The 26,737-nt window shown below is 36.5% G+C and overlaps 1 protein-coding gene across 1 annotated transcript in view; it reads left to right on the plus strand.

Moving 5' to 3' along the window:
• ARHGAP20 (Rho GTPase activating protein 20) overlaps positions 1-26,737 on the plus strand; it is a 157,827-nt gene that overhangs the window by 118,302 nt on the left and 12,788 nt on the right. Inside the window, exons 9-11 of the mRNA XM_074304311.1 lie at positions 853-1,041; positions 16,888-17,066; positions 19,585-19,746. Of these exons, the coding sequence (XP_074160412.1) occupies positions 853-1,041; positions 16,888-17,066; positions 19,585-19,746 (530 nt within the window). The remainder of the gene's footprint in view (positions 1-852; positions 1,042-16,887; positions 17,067-19,584; positions 19,747-26,737) is intronic.

The following is a 26,737-nucleotide window of genomic DNA, read 5'->3' on the forward strand; positions in this document are numbered from 1 at the left end:
CATTTTGTTCTGTACCTCCATAATGTACTCATCAGATAACATTTGGTATTATAGTTCCTGCCTTTTATTCCCCAATAAAGTGTAGCCTTCCTAAGATCGGAGATTATGTCTTATAATATTACTTCTTTCCTGATGACTAGCAGAGGGTTTTGTGCCCAACAGACACTTAATGAATAATGGACAAATGGATAGATGAATGGTTGAATCATTCAATCAAAGGAATGTAGAGCTTGCAGTTTTTGATTATAGTGGCATTAGAATTAGTTTCCTATAATATCCTTCCTTGTTTCTCTTTTCTTCCATTTTGTAAGGAAAGAGTAAGAGAGATGCACTGAGAAGTAGGCACAAGACCTTAAAGCTTTATAAAATTTTAAAGTTTTATGATTCTGTCTACCTCAAAGGAAGACAACAAGAAAAAATATGTTCTTTGTTATTCTGAGAATAGAGCATTTAGTTTGTATCATAGAATGTTCCTCTGATGATTACTGCCCAACAGAATATATAGACTTTTTAATGTAAGGTATCCAGATTATGAAGTTTAGTGGATAGAGCACCAGGCCTGTAGCCAGGAAGATCTGGCCTCAGACACTTAAAAGGTCCCTGCACAAGTCACTTATTCCTATTTACCTCAGTATCCTCATCTGTAGAATGAGCTAGAGAAATCATTCCAATATCTTTGGCAGGAGAACCCTAAGTGTCAGATCACAAAAACATGACTGAAAAACTATCAGCACCCAGACACAAATTAACAGCTATCCCACGCCATTGGGTACATTTTCACAATAAGGTAGTTATGGTATAATTCTGTGATGAAGCTCTTCCAAGTCTGTTACTTGGATCTTTCTCTTCCAGGTCATGAGTATCCTTATGGAATTAAAATGAGCCACCTTCGAGACACTTCATTCCTGATGCTGGGATCAAAGAGCTCCCCGTCTCCTTTAGACCTCCAGGAATCCTTCCTCATGGAACAGCTGCCCCGGGAGATGCAATGCCAGTTCATATTGAAGCCCAGCCGCCTGGCCGAGTGCCAGCCCCTGACTGGTGAGTGGCTTCCCTTCACAGAGGCTGCATTCAGCATCAAGGACGCAAAGCTGAAAACTGCTATTATACAGAGTGACTTACTTCAGGCAAGGGAGGAGGGGGAACAAATCCTACCCAGATGAGAAGCTTGTTCTCTCAGATTTCTCTCTTTACACTTAACCGAGAAAAGATAAGATTTCCAGAAAGGGTTAGATTAAGTTAGCAGGAAATATCAGTGGATAGATAGAAAACATTTCTCATTATTTGTGTTCTATACTTTCCTTTTTCCTTTAAGTCTCTGCTCACTAGAAAGATTGAAACCAGGTGACACTTTCATTGCTTCCTCAGTCCCTTTCTTTGCAAACGTTCCCCTGCTTTCATTATACACACAACTGTAACAGTCTTTAAAGAATACAGTGGGGCAGCTAGGTGGCACAGTGGATAGAGCACCAACCCTGAAGTCAGGAGGACCCGAGTTCAAATCTGATCTCAGACACTTAACACTTCCTAGCTGTGTGACCCTGGGCAAGTCACTTAACCCCAGCCTCAGGGGGGAAAAAAAAAAGAATACAGTACTTGGAGTCAAGGAAATATGAGTTCAAATCCTGCCTCAGACACTTACTAGTTGTGTAATATTGGGCAAGTCACTTAACTTCTCTTTAGCTCAGTTTCCTCATCTGTTAAATGGAAATAATAATAGCACATATGTCACAAGTTTAGATTATGAGGATCAAATGAGATGATATTTGTAAAGCACATGGTAAACCTTAACATTTTGTCAATGTTAGTATTATTATTATTATTGTCACCTAAAGGATAAATCATGGCAATTAGGCCATGGGGAATATGTGTGTCAAAAGGGTAAGGTACTCTGTCTGCTTGGTGGCTGATATTTATGAAAAATAGGAGGAAATAAAGCTACATAAAAGCAGAATGATAAATCTCTGCCTGGCTTTCTGAAACATGTGAGTTACTTCTGAAACATATAGCTATTTTTATCACAATGTCATGTTCAAGACTGGACATTCTTCCACCTTACAATCATAAAAAGCAATGTAAAAGAAAGTAGAGCTGAAGGAGACCTTAAAGATCAGTAAACTTGTCTGATTATTTTACGAGTGGAAATAAGGATTCAGAGATTGACTTGTCCAGAGTTGCATAATTAACAGGTGACAGGGTTGAGTTTTTTGTTTGTTTTTTTTTAAACTCAGGTGTCCTAACAACAAATCCTGGAATCTTTCTACTTCCTAGGCTGCTTTCTCCCTTAAAACTTTGGAATTAAAAAATAAAAAATAAAAAAGCACAACATAATGAAATTGGTAATTATCTTACCATTAATTTGAGTTTTGAGTTTAAATCCTTAGTAAATTTGGAAGCATTTTGAGGACCATATCCTAACCATCTTGGTATCTTCTCCCATTTTCCCTTCCCAACACAAACCACACACATCTAACACAAAGTTACAGCATCAAATTTTCTGTATATTTTGAGTTTCAAGAAAAGTAGGAATGTTTTAATAGAACTTTAAAAAAAGGAAAACTTTGAGTCTCAATTTTTGGCTAAGAGAACATAATACATACTCAGTGAAGTTAGGTAGTATGGAGCAGTATGTTTCTCTTTGTTGTTACCCCCTGCCCCTGTGCATTTTAAGTGCCTTGAGGCCAAGACCCACCTAATAACTGAGCTTTGTATAGTCCTTGGTACTACAGAGTCAGCACCTAATGAATGTAATATGTACATGCTCCTACTTTGTTTTCCATAACTGTTTATTGAATTGAATTACACTGGTTCCAAAAATTAAATTGTATGTAAAAACAGGAGAAAATGGATTTCAGAATGTCATAAAGCAATTTAAAAAAACATAATTGAAAATTATTTTCATCTGTTCAGTTTGAAAATTAGCTTTTTCACCTTAGTGTTTTGTCTTGTTTGAAAGTTGATATTATGTGTTACTGCCTATGCAAGACCTTTCTGGATCCTGCTAGTAATTTCTGTCTCTTCCCTAAAAAGAAAGTTACCTTTTAGTTCATATGTATATACTTAAGTCTATATGTTGTCTATTCTGCCTGCCTCTGGAGGAAATGGGTTCCCTTACTGGAAGGCTCTGAGTAAAAACTGTGTACCTACTCGTCGGTATATTTTCTTTTGATTTATTTTTAACTTTTTTGGTAGGCTTTTATTTTTTACCACATACTTATTTCCAGATATACCCCTTCCCTGTCCATATTTCAGGGAACCTTCCCTTCTAATGGGGGAAAACATTTAAACAAAGTAAACCTCTACATGTAGGATTGTATGTAATTTGTTTTTCTACTTCTGTTCAACCAATCAATATGTACCCCACACTTTGCTAGACTCTAGGTATACAGAATTTCTGCCCCTTAAGAAGTATATATTCTACTGGGAAAACAACATGTACATAAGTGTTCCCATAGTTTTAATTCCTCTTATCCACTAATTCTTGTGATATTAATATTCCATTAGATTAGTATATCATGATTTGTCTACCATTTCTCAAATCAGTGCATATCCATGTTGTTTCCTGTTCTTTGCTACCTCAGAAAATGTTGCTATGAATATTTTGGTGTTTATGAGATCTTTGATCTTTGGCATTCTCATGGTGTATGACTGACGATGGAATTTCTGGGTTAAAAAAGATGAATAGTTTAGTCACTTTTTTGTTTGTGTGTTTGTTTCACAAAATTCCAAACTATCCAGAATGATTGGACCTATTCATAGCTCTACTGGCAGTACATGAGTGTCCCCATCCTCCCACAGCCTCTCCACCCTTGCTTGTTTCTGTCAGAAAGATGGTGCCCATAGTAATGCCATATTCTATAACGGTCACGTGGAATGAGGTCAAAGAAAAGATCAGGATTTGAATAAGGTCGTTGCTGATACTCAAAGGAAAGTTTAAGCGCAAGGGTGAGAATGGAAGCCAGATATTAGAAGCTAGGAAATATTAATGAGTATTGAGAAATGAATCAATTAGGTTTGATAGTTAAGCAAAGAGATAGTAGGGCTTTCTTGCTGGTTGTTTTTGTTCCTTGAGGCTAGGGGACATTTATATATATATATTTGAAAGCATACACACCAGATTGTATGAGACAAGCACAGATTGATGAGCAAGAGGATAATAGAGGGAGCGAAGTCCTGAAAGAAGTGGGAGGATAAAAACACAGATGGAGGCATTAACTTTGGAAAGTAGAAATGACATGTCTTCCTGAGAGGGAAGGAAGGAAAGCATATTAATAATAGTTAATACCTGTAACACTTTAGGGGTTACAAAGTATTTTAGGTTCATTACCTCATGTTATTATCACAACCCTTTTATGAAGTAGTCATTGTAGAAATGTTGTACCTATTTTGTAGATTAGGAAGAAAATTACTGAGAAGTTAAGGTGAAAAGGTGAATGAAAAGTCCTTGAGAGGCCTTGCTTAATTTTGTGTTTGTTGGATTAAATTGAATGAATGAATGCATTTTGTTTGGTAATATGGAGCAACATGGGGCTAACAGAAGTAAGGTAAAGTGAAAATGTAATGAATCCTGTCTATGACTTTTCTTTTGCTGTACAGTACTTTACAGCTTGAGATTTGATGGGGACAAAGTGGTTCTTACAAGCCAAATTGATGACTGATGTTATGCTTGAGCATCATTGAAGATGCTTTTGATGTTTTTGAAGAAAGGAGACCTATGAGTCCAATCTCCATATTTCTATATGTCTAATTATCTGCAAGTATGTTAACTGAGGCAGGCCATAATTAATGAAATCTTAGTTCAATTTATGTCCCGGGCATTATAAATTCACGTGGTTGTAGGGTATATTTAAAAATTAATGAGGCCTTTATGCCTTTTGTCATGGGGTCATACATAAGACTAAGAGATAAAAGGGGATCGTAAAGGTCATCTAGCTCTACTCCCTCATTTAGAGTTAAAGAAATTGAGACCCATAGAGATTAAGGTACATTTCCTCATTCACAGAGGTGGGGAGTAGCAGAGTCAGGATTCTTAAATTCTGAATCCAGCATGTTTTTCTATTCCACACTGATTCCCCCTAACTGGACCAGACATCATCATCTACCCTCCAAAGTGGTTGGCACCATCATCTGCGAATTGATGTTGTACTTTGTCTTAATTTTACATGAACACTAATGGAAAAGCAGTGACATTACGGGTGTGCCCTAGCATAAGACAACTCAATTTACAAAAATCTAGATTTAAAAACTAAACAAGTCAAAGGGTTTGTTAATACATATCATGATAGTTCTTCCTCTTAGATTTCACCTCAGGGTTTCTTGAAATATCAACCTCCTGTTGCTTTTTAAATGACTTAGTTTTTCATTTTGATTTGTACACAACTCCAGAAACATCTGGTGTGTTAAGTGAGCTACAACTGTGCCTTCCTCACCCGCCCCTCAGTGTTAGCAATTTCACAGCATAAGAAACAAATAGAATTCTTACTGCACTCAATCTTTGATGTTCATTCCCTGTCTCCTTGCTTTTGCTTCTTCTGGTCACCCTGTTCAGCTAAGGAATCCCAGAAATTGTGGGCTCAGAAATCCAGGGGATTTCTGGAAGGGGGTGCCAAGAGCTATCCAGATTAATTGCCTCATTTTACAGATGAGTAAACTGAGTCCTAGGAATCACTTGCTGACGGTCACAGGCAGTAGCAGTCAAGGTTTTAACTAAAACCTTCTGACACCAGGCTCCTCTTTTCACTTTGACCAGTTTGTGTACAAATTCCTTCACTAATTATGACAATTCCTGAGGTTTATATAAATTTTTAAGGTTTACAAAACACTTCACAAAAATTGTTATATTTGAGCCTCACAACAATCACATGAGATTATGATTCTAGGCTAAGTGGTCAGGGCATAAATTTATGTAGTGGGAGAGAAGGAAGCAAGGAAGGAAGGAAGGGAGGGAGGGTGGGAGGGAAGGAAAAGAGGGAGTGGAAGAGGAGGAGGAAGGGAGAAAAGAAAGGAGAGAGGAAGGAAGGGAGGGAAAAAGGGAAGAAAGAAGGAAGAAAGGGAGGAAAGAAAGAAAAGAAAAGAAGGGAGGAAAGGATTAAGCATCAAGCATTTACTATGTGCCCTACATTATGCCAAGCTAAGCTAATAAAGGGAAGATAATATGGAGGCAGAATGATAAGAGCTAAATGTAAATGGCTGGAAGAATGGCCATGTATCATCTACAGAAGCGAGGAAGTTGGGAATGCAGGGGCAAGTTTAAGGAGAATAAGCTATCTAGACAGAAGAAAATTAAAGATAATAAAATTTGGTCCCTCGTCTATACTAAGCACATATGTTTTTTTGGTTTTTTTTTTTCTTTCACATGTCTAAATCTTCCCTCTCCAACTAAACTAAAGTTATATTTTTAGTGCTCAATGTGTGGCAAAAACTTAATAAATTCATAACTTAATTTAGTGCTTAAATATCCAAATGCATTTCTAATACATGAAGAGAATAAGACTTTTCAGAACATGATAGAGTTTATGAAATAACAGTTTTTACCTAATTTCAAGTTCAGTGATTGAATTTTCTTGGGAAAAAATAACTGATTACAACTATTCAGTTCTTGGTAATAATGTTCTTTCTCAGAGTCATTATGTCTGCAATATTTGCAGGATAGAGGTTCAAAAGTCTACCTACAAGCCTTGATAAGCAGCTCCTAACTATTTCCTCATGGTGGTGGTAAAATAGGAGGGTGTGGGAGAGGTATCTATGTAGTGTCTTTAACAACCCCAGTGGATTAAGGGAAAGAAGGGAAAGGCAAGGTTCAAACCAATTTGGGAAAAGACTCCAGAAAATCCTTGTTTCATGTACATTCTACCAATGGAGAATAATTTCTGAACTTGGGCAGATAAGCAATAAACTTGAAACTAAGCTTTAGCCATTCAGGGTTGAATACATAAGTGAAGAGGAGATTACTTGAAAATTCTCAGGAATTTTATTTATAACCCTCATCGGTTTTCCTGGGTATACAATTTTTTGGTGGACCATCTGGCAATATTAGAGCCTGGACCCAATGAGTTTTTTGACCCATGCTTCCTCTACTCCTATTGATACCAAAAAGAATAGGGCAGAATGAGCTCCTGATTGTAAAGCCAAAAGTTAAAAAAATATTCCAGAGAACAGAGCAAGCCATAGTCAGAAAAGAACAGAGTAAATACAAGATCCAGTAGGAATAGTAAAGGAGGAATTATTAATAGAAGTTAAGTATGGGACTCTAAAGGAGAGTTTTTCCTATCTTCCCCTCTCCCTTTTCAGCTTCCTTTTTGTATATTGTCTTCCCCTATTAAGACTGAGCTCCTTGAGGACAAGGACAGTCCTTTACCTTTCTGTCTTAGTGCTTAGCAATCACATAGTAGATTCTTGATAAATATTTATTGATTGATTAATTGCCCAGAGAATTGAATTATAAGCTTCTCACTCAACATCATCTCTTCAAGACCAAGATAGGTTCAGTATCTTACTCAAAAGACACACAGAATATCAACTCTCTAATCAGTATTCCTTACTGAGAGCTAAAGGAGTAAAATATAAATTGGTCAGGAAGTAGCCCCACTTTTCTGCAGGTAGAACTGTAGAATTAGAGGTTGATTTTGTGATCCTTTCTGAAGTCATTGTAGTTCATTTTCTTGGAGATGATCTTTGGAATTACCGTCATTTCCTTTATGAAGTGCTTGAGGCACAAAAAAGTTAAAGTAACACACCTTTAATTAGTTTAGTGAGGAATCTATCTGATCGGAGGGAAAGGATGAGCCTCCACTGATAAGGGTAGATATTCAAGTAGTACTTTTAAGATTTGCAAAGCTTTTCCCAATTTTTGTTGCTTACAATCTTCACAAATAATCTGTAAAGTTAATGCTATTATTCCTATTTTGTAGATGAGGAAGCTGATTCATATAGAGATTAAGTTATTTACCCAGGGTCACAAGATTTTTAAGTTTCTGAAGCAAAACTCAAATTTAGGTCTTCTGTCCTCTAAAGCCACCATTCCCGTCAACTCCCTCAGCTAGCTGATTAAATCTATACAAAAGAATTTCTTAAATTCTGATTGCGTGCTTCTCTGGCTTCCAGACACAGTGAGACAGTACCTGCCCTCAAGAATCTTAAATTTAAGTAGAATGATTCAACCAATTAAAAGGAGAAGGAGAGAGAGAAGGAGGAGAAGAACCTGGAAAAGCACTTTTAATATAGTACTTTGCAAATATTAACTTATCTTTACAACAGCTCTGGGAAGCATTTTATTGATGAGGAAACTGAGGCAAACAAGTAGCCTAGGGTCATATTTGAACTAAGTAAGGTTTCCCAGTCTATCTAATGTGCCTCCAGATTGCCTTTTATGGTAGTGGTAGTAGAGAAGGAAGTTTTAGCTGGAAATGATTACTTACTGTCCAGTAGTAACTACCTGCACACCTGACACACCCTGCTAATGATAGCATTGATTTGAGGTGGGTGGAGGGAGTGGAGAACTAGCCTGGGGAGTTGGGAAGTAGGGGGAAACTTTTCACTGATTGATGATGTCAATTTAGTAGGCTTGACCTTGTTGCAAAAGTCAGAATTGTTTTGTCTGTTTATTTTAACAGAATTAAGAATTATTATTTTAGTAATTCAGAGGAATCTGCTAAACTGAATAATCCAGATTGTGAAATCATCCTTTCTGTTTCCAAGGGAACCTTCCTCCTGGCACTCACATTTGCTACCTTAGAATCATGCTTTGCCAATTATTTTCTTTACCCATCCTCATCATCCAATCAACTGCCAAATCCTGCCCGTTCTTTTGTCCCCTTCTTCCTATGTCTACAACCAGTACTCTAGTTGGAACTCACAAGGGTGAGAAACATTGTCTCTCATTCAAACTACTTTCTATTTTTTAAATAATGTTTTGTTTTTTCCAATTTCATGTAAAAACAATTCTTTAACATTCATTTTTTAAAAATTTTAATTCCAAATTCTCCCCCTTCTTCACTTCCTTCCTCCCCAGGGAATTTGATATAGGTTATAAAGGTCCAGTCAGTCACACAAAACATTTCCAAACTGGTCATTTATACAAAGCTCTCTGCTTTCTTATAACAACTCTGTGAGGAAGATAGCGAGGGTGACTTGCTTTGTGAGATTGTAGGTGTCCTGTGTTGCTAAGTATGTTACTACTATGATAATAGGGGCAGGGGGTGACATGATCATTTAAATTCACATTTAATCAAGATAATTTATACCAGTTTTTCAGTTTATTTAATCACAGAAGGGGCCAGCTAGGTGATGAAAAGGATAGAGAACCAGGTCTGGGGGCAGCAAGACCTGAGTTCAAAGTGACCCTGGGAATATCCTTAACGCTGTTTGCCTCAGTTTCCTCATCTGTAAAATGAGCTGGAGAAGGAAGTAGCAAACCATTCCAGTGTCTCTGCCAAGAAAACCTCAGATGGGATCATAAATACCAGAGTACTGAAAACAGTCGAACAAAAAACCCAAATTTTCACAGAATCCTGGCGCTACCAAGAATGGCAACCAGGGACAATTATCACAGAGTACTATGAATGTAGATGCTTGTCTGCAATCAGAATCCACACCTGCTCTGTCCTGGAGAGTCTCCCTTTACCCCCACATGTGTGCAGCAGTTATGGTAGTGACAAAAGTCCCACATGTATCAAGGAATCTGGGAATGTTTTTCAACAATATGTATTGAAAAATATTGTAACAGTATTTAGAAGATGCCCTTGGTATACAAGATACTCTGAATAGTTTCATTATGTTTAATCTGTCAGCCTTTTTTTCTTAAATTGTCAAAAGCCAGAAATGCTTGTGTGTGTGATCCAAGGGAAGCCATTCTTTATCTCTCAGTATAATAGACTGGGTGAATCAGTATGTATCAAAGTGCTATGACAGGGTTGAATGAAGACCTTCTTTTAATATACAATGTTATTACATTGCAATCTTTTTTTTTTTTTTTTTTTTGCGTATTGAAACCTTCTTAATCAAATAAAACATGGTACTGAAACAAGCAAGGTCAGTACTAAAGGCAGTTACTTGCAGGCCAAATAAAAATATTTCAGGTAGGCTTCATAATTTTGGCCCACAGAACAATCCAGTCACCAATTATATCTCAGGATGGAGAATCTTTATTTATGTGCACAGAGCCAGACAGCTCACCCCCACCACCTTGCCTCCTGAGATTCAGTGCCCGGGCAGAGTTGAAGACCCCAAGAAAACTGAGCCACATTAGGAGAGCTTTGGTGGAGGTAGAACTTTTTCTGATGTTCAGGGATTTAACCTGACATTAGGTTATTGCTGAAGATGCTAAGCATCCAAATGAGAATGGATAGTAGATGGTCTAGTCTAATACACCCTAATTTTATGAGGGAGGAAGCTGAGATCCAGAGAGCGTTAACTAATCAATCATAAAACAATTTGGTAGGGGAACCAGCATTGGAACTTTAGTCTTCTGAGTGCCAGACCATGTTTTTGGGTTGTTTTTGTTTTTGTTTTTTTCCTGCTATATCATATCCCCTTAAAGGCATAAAGCTGGTTTCATCACTAAAGTGAATTTTTAGATTTTTCTCTAAGTCTGAAAGGTGCCAGGCTAAACCAGATCTCCAAGGGTGTGTCTTAAAACATGTCAGATTCACCACATTTGCTGTGGAACTTTCTGAGTTCTTCAGGTGTCAGTAGATCCAGGTCTTAGCTGAAGTTTGACTAAACTTCTATAGTAAATCATAGAAAAGGGGGCAGACAAAACAGCTTAAAAATGATATCTCATCTTTTATAGGAAGACTAAACTTTGTGGTAGGTGATAAAAAGGGCCAGATACAACAATATAGTAATAAAATCTCATTTTTTAAAATAGGAAATCTTTCCCAATGCCTGTATTTAAAACACCTCTATATTAAAAAATACTTCTTGTTGCAACCTAGGCAATTATCTCAATTCTTGTGCCTTCCTCTACTAACTATTTTTCCTTTATATAGCTTGTTTTGACTATATTTGCTGGCATCTCTGTTAGGTTACAAGTTCCTTGAGAATAGGTACTTTTGCCTCTTTCTGTGTCCTCAGCATTTAGCACAATATATGGCACATAATAGACATTTAATAATTGGTTGATTAATAGTAATCACTCTATTTACATGATAATTTTAAATGTAGGCAATTCTTCCTACCACAGCTTTTTGAGATATCATTATCTTCATTTTTCAGATGTTGAAACACAAAGTTTAGAGAACTGAAATGACATTACACATCAAGGCCAGAATCTCAATCCCAGATATCCAAAATCTAACTCAATATTTTTGTCCCCTGACTTACATTGCTTCTTATTTAAAAAAAAAAATTTAAAAAAATAAAAATTATGCTGTAGAAAGTTCTTCATGTTTTATAATTCCTCCTTCTGGTCCATATATATTTTTTTCATTCATACCACTCATCACAATAACAGTAGATTTATCAAAGACCAGAACTGACATCACAAATTCAGAGTTTCCATTTCTGTCCAAAACAGATATTTAGAACCAGAAATTTGTGCTTGGGAAGGTAACTAATCAGTCAATGTACATTTATTAAATACTTACTATGTGTCAGAAGCTATTGTAAGTTCTGAGGATACAAAAAGAAGCAAGGAGCTTACAATCTATTGGAGGAAACAACATACAATGAGCTTTGTAGAAACAAGTTTTGTTCAGGACAAATTGAAAATAACAACACAGAGAAGGCACTAGAATTAAGATAACTACCTAGATTGCAAAAAGAGATATTTTTCAATATGTACATTCATGTACTTAAAACAATAACAAAACATCTCACTCTTTATATAATACAATTATCACAATAAAGGTTTAAAACCTTCCATGACCCAGTAACACAGAGTACACAGTTTTAATATTTCCCCCTCTTTTTGTCAACCAGCAAGCATTTATTAAATGTTTACGGTATGTCAGGAATAAGGAATTAGTTCCTGGGGATACAAATGGAAAAATTAAATAATCACTACCTTCAAGTGGCTTACATTGTCTCTGAGGCTATAACATATACTCATGCACTTAACGGCCTTCAGCCGAGGCATCATAATTCTTAAACATTCTCTGTAGCTAATAAATTTTACAATAATTAATCACATTTCTATAGCACTCACACTTTGCCTGTGACAATTCTGTAAGTACAGTTCAATTCAATGAACATTTAGTTCCAACTGTATCCAAGACACTGCTAATAATAACCCCAATCTCCAGGTGAGAAAACTGAGGTTCCAGAGGGAATGGTAATTTTAATTTGTTAGTTCTTCAGCCAGCAAATAGCAGTTGGATTAGAATCCAGCTCACCTTAAGTCTAGCTCTTCAATCTTGAGCCCTTGCCAGGGCCCAGAATTGTACTTTTAAATACTCCCCATCCTGATTGAGGCACAAATGAACAGAGTGTACGTAGTCTTGCCAGGATTTGTTGTAGGAAAAGCTAGCTTGCATTTCATGAAATTGGTTTGTTTTACATTGACATCATCCTCTTATTTTTAATGGCAACAGCATTTTTCTGCCCAATAAGCCGTTGATATTCAGAAAGTTTAAGTTATGCATTAAAAGCGCTACAGGAAAAAAAACTTTAATGAAAAATTTTTTCCACCCAATCCCAGAGGGAATGTGAACACTCACAATTGAATGATGCATGTAGCAAAAGGCACAACTAAGGCTGAAAGTATTTATGATGAAGCACAGGACTCAATTTCCACTTTGTCCTCTGTCTACACCCTTTGACTAGCTGGATTTAGAAGTTCAGAATAGATCAGTGGAACATTCCTCCTCAAAGGTGTGGAGGGGCTCAGTAATTGAATAAATCTGAGTGACTCTAGATATGGTAAAGCTGGGGAAGATTTCTTGAGTAGCTCAGCATTTTCTTTAAACATATTTCTGTGTGTGTAGTGTATGTGTGCGTGTGTGTGTGTGTGCATATGTGTGTGTGTGTGTGAGAGAGAGAGAGAGAGACATGTATTTAAACAAACATTTGCACAGATTGGCATGGTGAAATGGGCCAGAATTCCCTCCAGCATTTAAGAATGTGTTTGGTTTCCTTCTCTGTCTTTTACAATTTGGGGGTTGGGGAGGGGATGAAACTTTTGGGCCTGAGAGAAAGAGCTTCAGTCAAGTAAAGTATTTGGCATTTCCCTTATGACCACATACCTCCTGAAAGCTATTAAACTGAATACAGAATATTCAGCCTGAAAATGTGTAGGCTGCCTTAGGCTCTACAAACTGGACATTCCCAATGGAAGAGCTTGGCCATGTTGGGATTAGATTTTATATGAACAAAACCTGAATCTATGGAAAGATGATACACTTACTCTGTTATTGAATTGGACAGAATAGCTATGTTATGGGGTGGTTGTTTTGGTTTGGGTTTTGTTTTATTTTGTTGGTGAATTGTTAACAGATTCCCACATACATACCCCTTTAATTTTACTTATCCACTGGATTTGGTTGTATTTTATTTTGTTTTGTTTTATTTTGACATGCAGTAGAAGCAAGCACACTTAGAGCAATATCCTCCCTTCATATTTGGATAACATCCTCTTGAAATGTTGACCATAATGCAAATTTCCATAACTTGGAATTGTATGGGGCCTTTGCGGTCTTTTCATCCAAACACTAACCAAAGCATATATTTTATCCACAAAGTCCTTGACAAAGGTCATCTAGCCTTTAAATTAGCATCTCCAGACCTGGAGGCTCTGAATTCTAGCCCTCTGCTAATTCTGCAGTTGTACCCTTGGTGAGGTTTTTTGGGAGAGGAGGATTGAGCCCAAATATAGGACTTGATATGATGCCTAAATTTTATCTTATTAGATTTAGCCTGTCTTTTCAATCTATTGGAATTTTACTGCATTCTAATTCTTTCTGCTAGCATTATTATCTCCACTTTCCCACCTAACATTATATACAAATTTGGTGCTTTCATCTAAATCATAGATAGAAAGTTGGACTTGTGGTAAGCAGAATCTTAAATTTAAAAAATCTTAATCTTTCCACTTAGTATATGTGACCTGGGCAAATCAAGTGAATTCTGAATCTCAGCTTCCATCTGAAAAATGTGAAATGATAATAAAATAGTTATTTTGCAAGATCCAAAGAGATTGTCCATTATGAATGACAACAATAGTGGCAGTACAGTATAATGGATAAATCCCTCAATCCTGCCTTAGATACCTAGTAGCTGTAGGATTCTGGCAAAGTCCCTTATACTGTCAGTTTCTCCACATGTAAACTCATGACCTTTAGGAAAGGACCTTTCCAGTTCTAAATCTGTGATTCTGTGATTAAACAGATCAAATCTAAAGGCAAATATTACTGTGCTACCATACTTGCTTCTGCTTTCATCTTTATAGATTATCAGTTTCATTGAAAATTGGACTGCAATAACTATTAATGTTTATTATTTTAAAACTATGAATTGTAATAAAATCACATGTAAGCATGCAGAATGCCTTTTAAAAGCTCCTATTTAAGGAAAGGGACCCACATATGCAAAAATGTTTGTGGCAGCTCTCTTTGTAGTGGCAAGAAACTGGAAACTGAGTGGATGCCCATCAGTTGGAGAATGGCTAAATAAATTATGACATATGAATGGTATGGAATATTACTGTTCTATAAGAAACAATCAGCAGGATGATTTTAGAGAAGTCTGAAGAGACTTACATGAAGTGAGTAGAACCAGGAGATCACTGTCCACAACAACAGCAAAATTATACGACGATCAGTTGCGATGGACATGGCTCTTTCCAACAATGAGATGATTCAGACCAGTTCCAGTGATTTTATGATGAAAAGGGCCATCTACACCCAGAGAGAGGACTGTGAAAACTGAGTATGGATCACAACATAGCATTCTCACTTTTTCTGTTGCTGTTTGCTTGCACTTTGTTTTCTTAGATTTTTTTTTTTCTTTTTGATCTGATTTTTTTCTTGTGCAGCAAGATAACTGTATAAAAGTGTATACATATATTGGATTTAACATATATTTTAACATATTTAACATGTATTGGACCACCTTCTATCTAGAGGAAGGGAGTGGGGGGAAAGAGGGGAAAATTTGCAACATAAGGTTTTTCAAGGGTCAGTGTTGAAAAATTATCCATGCTATGTTTTATAAATAAAAAGCTTTAATAAATTAAATAAATAAATGAAAAGCTTTTTATTAAAAAAAGAAAGAAAGAAAGAAAGAAAGAAAGAAAGAAAGAAAGAAAGAAAGAAAGAAAGAAAGAAAGAAAGAAAGAAAGAAAGAAAGAAGAAAAGAAAATTTCCTATTTAAAGGAAAAGCTACTCTTATACTGAGATTTGGTAGGGAAAGAAGGAATCACATTTTCTAACACACCCTATAACTTGAGCCTTTCTTATTCTGAGTTTATTACCACAGTGGAAAAGATCAGAGACAAGAAGGAAGATTTATTTTGGATATCACATTGAAATATAATTTTAAAACTTCCCCTCTCCTTCCCTGTTTTTTACTATTGCTTTCCTTAAATCACTGGGCAAAGTTTTAGACTCTTTTTCTATGCCCATTTTCATCTGCAGTAAGGGGAAATGTTTATTGGACTAGAAAACCTTTTTACAAATTATTTCACTCATGTAAAGAAACTTTCTTTCCCTTCCCTCTCTTTTGTCTTTGGAAATTCAATGGCAGGACTCTTAAGGAGACATACTAGAATATATATTTCCTTCTTAACTCTGTACAGCTGATAAAAGACCCCAAAATGGGTGTGAAGAAATCTTGACATTCTGTTAGAATAAATTATAAGATGGCAAATTTTAGCCTAGAAAGACTTACATGAAGTGATGCTGAGTGAAGTGAGCAAAACCAGGAAAACATTGTACGGAGTAGCAGTAAAATTGTGTGATGATCAATTATGAAAGACTCCAATAGACTTTGAATGGAAAATTCCATCAACATCTAGAGAAACAATTATGGAGATTGAAAATGGATCAAAATATACCATTTTTAGTTTGTTTTTGTTTTTTTTAATTTCTCATATTCTCAATATGACTCATGGAAATATATTAAAAATGATTGAACATGTATAACTTATATCAAATTGCTTGCTATTCTGGGAAGGGGGAGATAAGGAAGAGATAGAGGGAAAAAATATGGAACTCAAAATCTTACAAAAATGAATGTTGACAGATCTACATATGTCAGTCATATTAATACTGCTTTACATTCATATTTATATATGTGTATATATACATGTAGGTTATGTATGTATAGATATATAGATATATCTATGCTTAACTATAAGTTTCTTGGGGGAGGGGATGAAAAGGGAAGAAAAGAATAAAGGAAAAAAATGCATAGCAGAGAACAAAAGAATAACCTACAAGGAATCAAAGAAAATATGGGCAGACATAAAAATATTTTTTCTTATAGCATATATGCTTTCTTGAAAAGGAAACGTATTCTCCCTTTCATTCTGCTAAATATATGACATTGTTTTATTTTTGTTTTCTTTTTCTGTCTTTCTTTTTCTATTTTTGTTATTTTGTATTTAGTTTAATAAAAAAAATGTAAATGAATGTTGAAAACTTTCTTTAGATGTCATTGGACAAATAGCATACATTTAAAATATATATATATATATGTCTTTTAAATCCAAAAAAAATTTTTTTTTCCAAAATCCAAGATGGCTTATTTTAAATTTTCCTGAAATTCTAATTTCAGTTGCATGGGAATTCTAGAGATTCAGTTGCTATCTTTAAAAAATACCTGTTGACATTATAGCATGTTGGAGTTTGTTGCTGTTTGTTGTTGTTTTTCTGCCCATGCCATAGCAACCAAGTAGAATGCCAATAGAATCTTAGCAAAATGGTTTATCTTGCTTCCCATGTTTTTGCTTAGTGTCTGGACAGAAAATATTTAAAAGGCGGCGATCTATTATCAATTGGGCTTTTTGGCGAGGATCCAGCACGCATCTGGACAACACGTCATTGTCTCCAACATCCCCAATACCTGGGCAGCTCTTTGGGGTTTCACTATCAGAAATTTGTGAAAACGACAACCTACCCAAACCCATTTTGGTGAGTCTCCCTCCATCCTGTCTAGCTGTGTACCACAAAAGGTGAAAGACCTTGGGGAAGAAGAACATGATGACCTAAGTATTTACTTTTAAAATTGGTGTTGTGTTTAGTGAGTGGAAAGAGCATTCTAGGCAGAGGAAAGAAAAGGAATGAGGGCTGTCATATGACTACCTAAAGAGAGATGGCCACAAGGAAAAGAGAAGAGATTCTTGGAAGATGAATTGAAGCTGAGGTTTTTAAAATGTGCTATGAATGTGGATTTAGACACTTAACTATTTGATTTAGACAAAATCAGTTAAACTCTCTGAGTCTATGTTTTCCCAGATGTAAAGTGAGGAGACTGGATTTGATGACTTTATGTCCTTTCCAGCTCTAAATCTAGGATATGAACCAAACAAAACATAGCAGTTAGCCTGATATTAAGGCTGTAAGAAATGAGGTGACTTGTAGTGCAAAGATCTGACATCTGGGAGGTAGTTACACAGCAACTGTAAGCACACCTAGTGTCTTCTTGATGCTAAGTTCAGATCAAGATGAGATCTTTGTAAAGTGGATTATTTGAAGGAGTAGAGAAATCAGTTATTGGGCAGGAGAGGGTAAGATCTATTACTGCCAAAGTGATTTTTCAAGGTTATATTTTATGGATCACTCCATCCTCACTGCCCAGGAAGGACTCAATGTAAGTACCAAAATTTTTTTTTACTACACAAGGTTTTCACTGAGTACCAATACCTTATGTCATCTGCTTCCCTGCTATGATTCCAGCCCTGGGCAAAAAGTTGAACTCAGTGACCTTTCTATGATTCTAAATGATTTCTCTAGCTTAGTATCTCAGAACACTGTGGATCTCTCATACTTATATATTATATATTTATATTTAGTGTCTTATAACTTGTATTATAAGTGAACTTATGATGGAAGGGGATGAGACTCTATCAGGAAGGACAATTTTGTTTTTTGTTTTTTGGCGGGGGGTGAGGGTGCAGGGATTGTCTTCTAAATGATTCCTGGTAAATTTGCCTGTGTTTGTTGAGTTTCTATAAAAAGGTCTCTCAGACCTAAAGCTAACTTCCTGGTTCAATATTTTATTCACAGAGCTGCTTGAACTAGAATATCCACTTGTGCTTCCATCATTGTATGTTGTCCTAGACACTGAACCTCACCTTTTATGGTGATAGAGAAGGTGGGGCAACAGTGCTGTCCCTGGCCCTTCAAGTCAACTTGGTTAGACCTTAAGATTGGTGGTTGATGGCAATAGTTGTCAACCATCATTATTACTCACAGTGGATTCTTAGAACCCATCTGTTTTCCAAATTCTTTCCAGTGACTTTGTTTGATTATTACCATGAGTAGTCTGTCCCTATTCTGATTCCCTTAATTTAAAGGCCATGCATTTTAAAGTAGCACAAGTCAGAGATCTTCAAATTCATTTACTAAGCTCTGGGCTAAAAAGACAGAAAACTTGGGTTTGAGTCCTGTTTTGGATTCAAACTGGCTGGATAACTCTAAGCTAGTCACCAGATTTCTTACTATTTTAGGCATCTTCTTTTAAGACTTAGAAAGTAAATCTTTTTTTGTCAAGTCTTCTTGCAAAAAATGACTTAGTATGGAAATGTTTTCATTTCACATATAACCTATATCAGAATGCTTACCATCTTGAGGAAGAGAGAGGAGAAGGAGGAAATAGAATTTGGAACTTAAAACTTTTTAAAAAATTATATTCCCCCCATATAATTGGGGGGAAATAAAATATTATTTTTAAAGACTCTTAAGTTTTAGAGAAGATATTCTCCTATATTAGTTGAATGTCCTCATCAGGGAATTCCCTAAATCAATTAAATCACAGGTTCAGTAGGTCTTATCTCTTATCTCATCAGAAGGTAGTGCCCCTATTTTTAGAAAATCAATATTAATCAAAAAGTTTCTCAGGCCTGCATGTATGTCCTCAATACTATGCTAAACACTAGAGAAACAGAGAAAGAAATAGCACATACATGAAACCAATTGACTCTTTACAAAACTATATACAGCAAGTGCCAATACATACCCTGGTAATGCTGAATTTGCAAGTATTGAGGGGACTTAAAACTGATTGTGATGGAATGTAATTAAATCAGGTTGAGGGAGGTGGGGTTTGAACCTGTTTTTCAAGGTGAGGCAAGTCAAGGAGAATTCGATAAGTATTTAGTGGTACAAGCACAAAGACAGTCCCTGTCCTCAAGAAGTTTACTTTGCAACAAGAGAAGACCATACATAAAAGAAAGCTGAAAAAATTGGAGAGATGGGAACATAACTATTTGGGGTATGGGTGTGTGTGTGGAGGAGGGTTATTTTTGACTGAGAGGACAGAAAGGATGAACCATTTAAGAAATGGAAAGAGAGGTAAGTTTTTAAGAATCAGGACCCCCAATTAAAGGTCACCTATTTCGATCAACATGTGAAGTATCAAAGTGCAGAACATACCCACTTGTCAATGTGTGTGAAAGATTGTCTGGTTTTCTCTTTTCCCTCCCAACAGGACATGCTTTTTTGTCTAAATCAAAAAGGACCTCTGGCGAAAGGTATTTTCAGACTTTCTGGGAATATGAAATCTTGCAAAGAACTGAAGGAAAGACTTAACTCAGGAACTGTGGTGGACTTAGACACTGAATCTATTTTTGTGACAGCATGTGTCTTAAAGGTAGGAAAAGGTTTCTACTCTAGCAGGCATTAACACACACAATGTAGCTGGCTTCCTTCATTTTGAATATTTTTGGCCTATTTACAGGAAACTTTTATTAGATTCATATATATTCTCTGAGAAAATAAATAAATAAAAACTTCTCACAAATATAATTGAAATTGGCACCCACAGACTTTCAAAGCCTCCACCTACAGGTGCCATGAGCGCAGCTTCCCAAACATACTATAACACATCTCTCCACACCACCTACTCTTCAATGTGCTTCCCTCTCCCTTATCCCTTCAGCATCCCCAGACATCTAAAATTCATTTTTAAACATAAGGAATGAGCTCCCCAAAATAAACATCCATATCTAAAGCCTCACAAGTTCCCAATAAAGGCAAAACATTAAATTCCAAACTTTTTGCATTTCTTTAAAATTAAAAAAAATTTAATTCTGAAATAATAAAACTACTCAATGTAGCATGCTATCACTAACATAGTTATTTGTATAACTCTTTCTTTTCATTTTTTTCTTCACATTTAAAAAAATGTGAAGATGAAATGGGAATTACTTGAGCCACAAGGAAGGTTTCCATTTCCTAGTATCATAAACCCATAGAACAGAACAGGAAGAAACCTTAAATATGACATAGTTTAGCCTCTTATATATTACAGATGAAGAAATTAAAATCCAGAGAAGGCTTCATCTTACGAGTCTTTGAGATTCTATTCCTTTCTTACTCATTCCCATTCCATTTACTTACATCTATAAAGTCACATAATTGTAAAATTAATTGGTCTATTTTTCTAAAAATATCTTCCTTCAGAATTCTAAATAATCTTAGAATGCAGCATTTAGTCAGTGGCTACTTTACAATGAGTTTCAAGGGAAAGAAGGCCCAGGTAGCCACTACACCACCAGTCAAGAATTTGCCTTGCACAAAAGTAGCTATGGCCTAGAATGTCAGCAATTCTATATTCCTATTAAGGAAATATGAATGAAAAGCAAGAAAGAATGGAATTATGCAGAGTTAGTCAATAAGCACTCTATACTAAGCACAATACAAGTAATAGAGATATACCAAAAAAAGCAAAATACAGTACCTGTTCTCAAGAAGTGTACAATGTAATGGGGACTAGAGGGTATGCAAACATTGGGTGAAGACAAGATTATAAAAGATAACTGGAGATAATCAACAAAAGAGGAAGACATTAACTTTTAAGGGAGATCAGGAAAGGCTTTAGGGGAGCTCTGACTCATTTCTCTCTTCACAAGTTTATAACTTTAATTTAATCTTATTAAGTGAGTTTCTGTGCAAGTCATCATTTCTTAGCAAATGGACTGTGACAGATATACATGTTTCATCCATTCCCTATAAAACTGTATCATGGGTGATGCTAAAAAAAAATATATATATATATATATGCAATTTGAGTCTTGTTCTATGTCTGCTTTTTTTCCTCCTTATCTTTAACAAGTAACTCATGTATAAACTTCCTAATATTCCTTGCAAATTAAAATATTCCTAGAATTCATGGCATCTTGCCAGTGTTTTGGAGAGACTTAATCAATTACAAGTTTCTATATAAACCTATCCCACCTAAAATTATTCATAAGTTCTACAAAAATAAGGAAGTGGTATTGTAAGAGGGCAGTTATATTCATTTTAGCAGCATTAGAAAAAAAAATTAGTTCCTGATCAGCTGAAAATTGTACTAAAAAGCTTAAAACCAGGCTTTATGAAGAACTATTTGTGTAATAAAGTATTTAATAAAGGTTCTAGAATTGAGCACACTCAAACTGAATTGGACCAGATCAGGTTTTGGAAATAATAATTGTAGCAGGGAAATCCTGCTATTTCAAGGTGGAACTCAAGGTAAAACTAATGGATAATATATTAAGGATGATATGAAATGTTATAAGCCACCAAGATATTCCTGTCCCCCTAGTATAGTTTGAGAGTTCATCCCATAGCTTTTTAGGGTTACAAATGACAGTATTGCAAGGGCTGATGGAATTGCCCTTTAAAAACCATTCAAAAGTGCATAGGGCCCCTTGCATTCTTCCATTAAAGCAAGTCTGCATCCAGTTGATAAAGGTCAAGAAAGGTTAAAGTGAATACAAGAATTTTGAGTCTTATAAAAAGGAGAGAAAATAAATTTTGATCATTTTTTAAAAAAAGTAAAGCCTTAAAGACATACATATGTACAATTCCAGTACCCCTCCTTCCAGGTTTGTGAGGATCTGAGGAGATAATGTGTCTGTCTAAAAGACTGTATGCCATAAGATGTTATGTAAGTGTTTTTGAAAAGGTCAGAGATTCTCAGATCTAACAGATAATACTTAGGTCAGCTATGTGGTGGCAGTGAATAGAGTACTGAGCCTGGGGTTGGGAAGACAACTTTGAGCTGAAATCTTGTTTTAGACATTCATTAGCTCTGTGATCCTGGGCAAGTCATTCAACCCTGTATGCCTCAGTTTCCTCATCTGTAAAAGTCAGCTAGAAAAGGAAATGGCAAAATATTCTAGTATCTCTGCCAAGAAAACTCCAAATGGGGTCACAGAGAGTCAGACACGATTGAAAGAACTCAGCAAGTTCAGGCGCCTCCCAAAGCATCCAGGTTACCAATGAAAAAGAGATAAGGCTCAGGTCAGCCCATGAAGTGTGTTGGCTAAAAGGCATTTCAGCTGTTGAGGACTGACTTTATGGGTTATTATAACCCTGGGGAAGCAACTGAGCTGTAAGAATGCCTGTTCCAGGTTGCTCCAAGCCTCTCCCTATGTTGGCCCTTTGCCACCCCTCTCTCCCTGGGATATTCTTTAATATATCAGCAGTGAGGAGAACACTTCATGCCATTGAAGTGAGAGAGGCTTGTTAACATGTCAACTTGGCTTTTATATGCTGTAGGAAAATCAGAATTAAGTGCTACATAAATAAGGAGCTTGGGGTGTATGGGTCAGTACATTCTGTAAAAGACAAACGCTGTCCTTTTGATTCTGAGCAGTACCCAATCGGGGAGTTCCACATAGTTTATCATCAGAAGCGGCCTGTTCTTAGGCATCACTGCCACAATAGAAAAAATGGGGTTTCTAAAACTAGACACTCCTATTATATTTTTTTTTCACTTTTTGTGAAAGACATAAGAGAGGAGTGGTGCTTTAGTTAGGGCTCCCCCTCCATCCCTCTACCTCAACCCCCTAGTTCCCATAACACAATAAAAGCATAGCCTAGTGCGTGAAGGCAAGAGCTCAACAAATTCAGTGAATGTTCCACTGGAGAAAACAAGGAATAGAAATGAAATCAATTTTGATGGACTTGACTTCATTAGGCTTGGTGTAATGTCGCTATATTTCACACAACACAAAAATCAAGAGACTGGCTAGACAACAGAAAAACACCCGTGGTATAATAAATAATCAGAGAAAGACTCACAATGGATTTTTGTTCTAGTTGTAGCAGCAGCAAATAACTGTTTTCACCACTACCTCCACCACCACCCCCAGTCAACTAATTAAATGCCTAATTAAAATGTCTGGGCCAATACCTTAGAAAAATCATTTTGTGCTCACTCTGTGTGGGGCCTAATTCCTTTAAATTGCCAGTAGAAATTGCAGAAGAACATAGTTATAGATGGATCAAGTGATGCTTGATTAGGTTTCAGAAATAGGGCTTTTGTTGTATATGAGATCAGTCAACCAACCAAGTACCTACTAAGTACCTAAGCACAGTGCTAGGTGCTGAAGGTGTAAGTACAAAGAACAAAATGATCCTAACTCAAAATGAGCTTACATTTTATTGGAGAAGATAATAAATACATACAAAAATTTGGGGCACAGCATAAATACCATGTGTATGCATATGACCTGTGGGGTAGGTAGTAGCCCAATGGATAGAGTGGTAATCCTATAGTTAGAAAGATTCATTTTCTTGAGTTCATTTCTGGCTTCAGACTGTGACCCTCAGGAAGTCACTTAACCCTATTTGTCTCAGTTTGTTTCTTCATCTGTATAAAGTGAACTAGAGAAGGAAATGAAAGATAACTCCAGTAACTTTGCCAAGAAAATGGGGTCACAGTCAGAAATGACTGAACATGACTGAACAACAACAAAGTTCTATACTGGGTAGAGGGACAGAGAGCACTGGCTGCTGGGGTGGGAAATTAGCAAAGGCTTGATGCAAAAAGTTAGTGTCTGAGCCGTATCTTCAAGGACAGGCTAAGGAGGAAGTTCATTCCAAGCATGGAAAATGGCCAATGCAAAGGCGTGGAGATGAGAAATGGAATGTAGTCAGTGAGAAGTAAAAAGGCCAGTTTGGCTGGCTCTCCAGCAATAAAGTTCCCTTAAGCTCTGAATGATCCTAATTTAGTTTGGGGGAGAGTAGGGGCTGGGTTAGTCTGAAGGCCTATGGTTTTATTGAAGTGAAAAAGTCCTAGTGAGGAAACTCCTTTTAAGAGTGCTAATTGGCATGTGCTCTGACATTTATAATATTAGAGAATTATCTGATCAGTCAAGTCAGGCAACGTGCATTTATTAAGTGCTGACTCTTGGTGCAGGCTCTTTGTTATGCCCTGGGGATAGAGAAAGACAAAAAAAAGAAAAAGAAAAAAAAATCTGGGCTCTCAAAGACTTCACTAATTAAATGCCTAATAAATAATAAATAATAAAGGAGACAACATGCAAACAACTGTGTACAAACAGCAGTATAGAGGGTGAATTGGAAAAATCTCTGAGGAAGGGCACTTACCTCCAAGGAAGATTAGGAAAGGCTTCTGAAGATGTGATTTTAGCTGAGATCTGAAGGAAACCAGAAAAACCAGGAATAAAAATGAGCACAGAGAGAGAAAATATTTCAAGGATGGGGGAATCTACCATTGAAAATGCCCAGATTTGGAGATATGGGGTGTGTTGTGTAACAGCAGGCTTCTGTCCCTGGGTCACAAAGAATACTGCATAAGACTGGAAAAAGTAGGAAGGAACCAAGTTATGAAAGACTTATATTTGGTTCTAGAAATTAATAGCAACTCATTGAAAGCACAGGAGATCTATGTGACAAACTTGGACTTGCATTTTAGGAATATCATTTCCGGTAGTCTGAGGGCAGATGGAGTAGGAAGACACTTGAATCAGGGAGATGAAACAGAAGGCTATTTTAATAGATCAGATATGGAGATGAGGGCCGGAGCTGGGTGCTAACAATATTAGAAGTGAAGAGGAGTAAGGTTATGAAAAATAATAGGATAGGCATCCGATTTAGATAGGATAAAAGATGAGAAAAAAGTTGAAACACCTAAGTTTCAGACCTGGATGACAGAGATATAGAGTGTTTTCTAAAGTAATAAGAAAATTAGGAAGAGAGGAAGGTTGGAGGGCTGGACAATGAGTTCAGTTTTGGACATGTTGAGTTCATTTCTGGTCCATTTATACTGGGAACTTCCCTGTGAGGGGAACTCTATCCATTGATGCAGATTGTGAGATAAATAGCCAGCACTAGATGGGGAACCCAAACCTAGTTTTCTCTTCATTACGCCACGGTTTCTCTTTTCATTTTGCAGATGTAGAACTGAAACTCAGAGAGGGCTAAATGACCCCAATCCTGACACCAAGTTTATTCCTGTAATTATTACCACCTATCCTGAAATGCAGTCTAGCAGATGGGAATTTGTAATATTTGAATTGGAGTTGAGTTCAAATCTTGGATCTTTTGCTTGCTATTTGGGCAGATCCCTTAACTTTCACTAAGCTTCAGTTTTCTCACCCATAAATTGAGGTAGTTGGGCTAATCATGTGTAAGGACCCTTCTTACTCTAAAAAATATGTAGTGATCACAAAATATGCCCTAGACTCATACAGTTCTCAGAAATGAGGAAATTGGATGTTAAAGGTGAGGAACCACACTTTGCATTTAGAATACATTTGAATACTGGTTCTGCCACATAGTATCTCTTCGACCTTAGAAAAATCATGTAAGGTTTTTGAGCTTCAGGTTCCTCATCTGTAAAATGTATGTAATAACACATTTATTATTTCTTCATTAGACTGCACACATTGCAAGCAAGAAATCACCATGCATGTAAGTGGCATCTACTGCAAAATGCAAGGTCCTTGAGGGTAGGAACAATTCGCATTTTGTCTTTTTAGTCCACAGAGCCAACATATAATATTAAATAAATACTTATTGATTATGTCATATGACTGTTGTTACCATCATTATTATGAGCAGCACAACATAATAGCCAGAGAATTAGGAAGCCCTGGGTTCTGGTCTCATTTATGACATCTGCTGGGTTGTATGACCCTGAGAAAGTCACTGAAACTCAAAGTTTTACTAAAATGATGAGTTGCAGAAACAGTAGTTGCTAATGTGCTTTATTAGAGGAAGTTTGTACGTAGTAAGAGTTTCCTACATTGTTTTTAAAAATACCAGAACCGTGATTTCACCAAACAGACATCTTTCATTTGCATAACCCGTTTCCTACTTTCTCTCCTTAAATAAAAAATGAAAAGTGGTTTGTAAGTACTCCCATCAGATATCATTTGCATTGCCTTTATTTAAAAAGAAGCTTAAGGCATCAAATTGTTTTTGGAAGAGTTGTCTGAGACCCCATGGCTTTGATTCACTAAACCTTCTAGCCAAAGTTCACATCCACCACCCTCATCCCTCCCGCCATGGGCTGTCCTGTGAACTTAAAAGTTTTGCTGGTGACCTGGCCTTTGCTTTGGGAGAGGAGGAAGCACTCAGCTTAGTCCTGTGGCTCAGGGATTATAATTCAGGACATGCCCACTAGGAAACCTTGGCTTTGATTTCAGGTCCGCTTCTCAGCTGTGATGGCAGCTGAATTTCATAATTTGTTATTCCAGCTGTGCCAGAGTTCATTGAGATGTTATAAGTCATTATCTTTCAAGTGTAAGTTTTAGGTTTAAGGGTGTTTTTCTTCAAGACAGATCATAGTATGTTTTCCACTGTGACTCAAAAGGGGGGGAGTCATTCCCTTTCTATTCCCTTTA

This window comes from Sminthopsis crassicaudata, chromosome 3, assembly GCF_048593235.1.
Source record: "Sminthopsis crassicaudata isolate SCR6 chromosome 3, ASM4859323v1, whole genome shotgun sequence".
Taxonomy (NCBI): domain Eukaryota; kingdom Metazoa; phylum Chordata; class Mammalia; order Dasyuromorphia; family Dasyuridae; genus Sminthopsis; species Sminthopsis crassicaudata.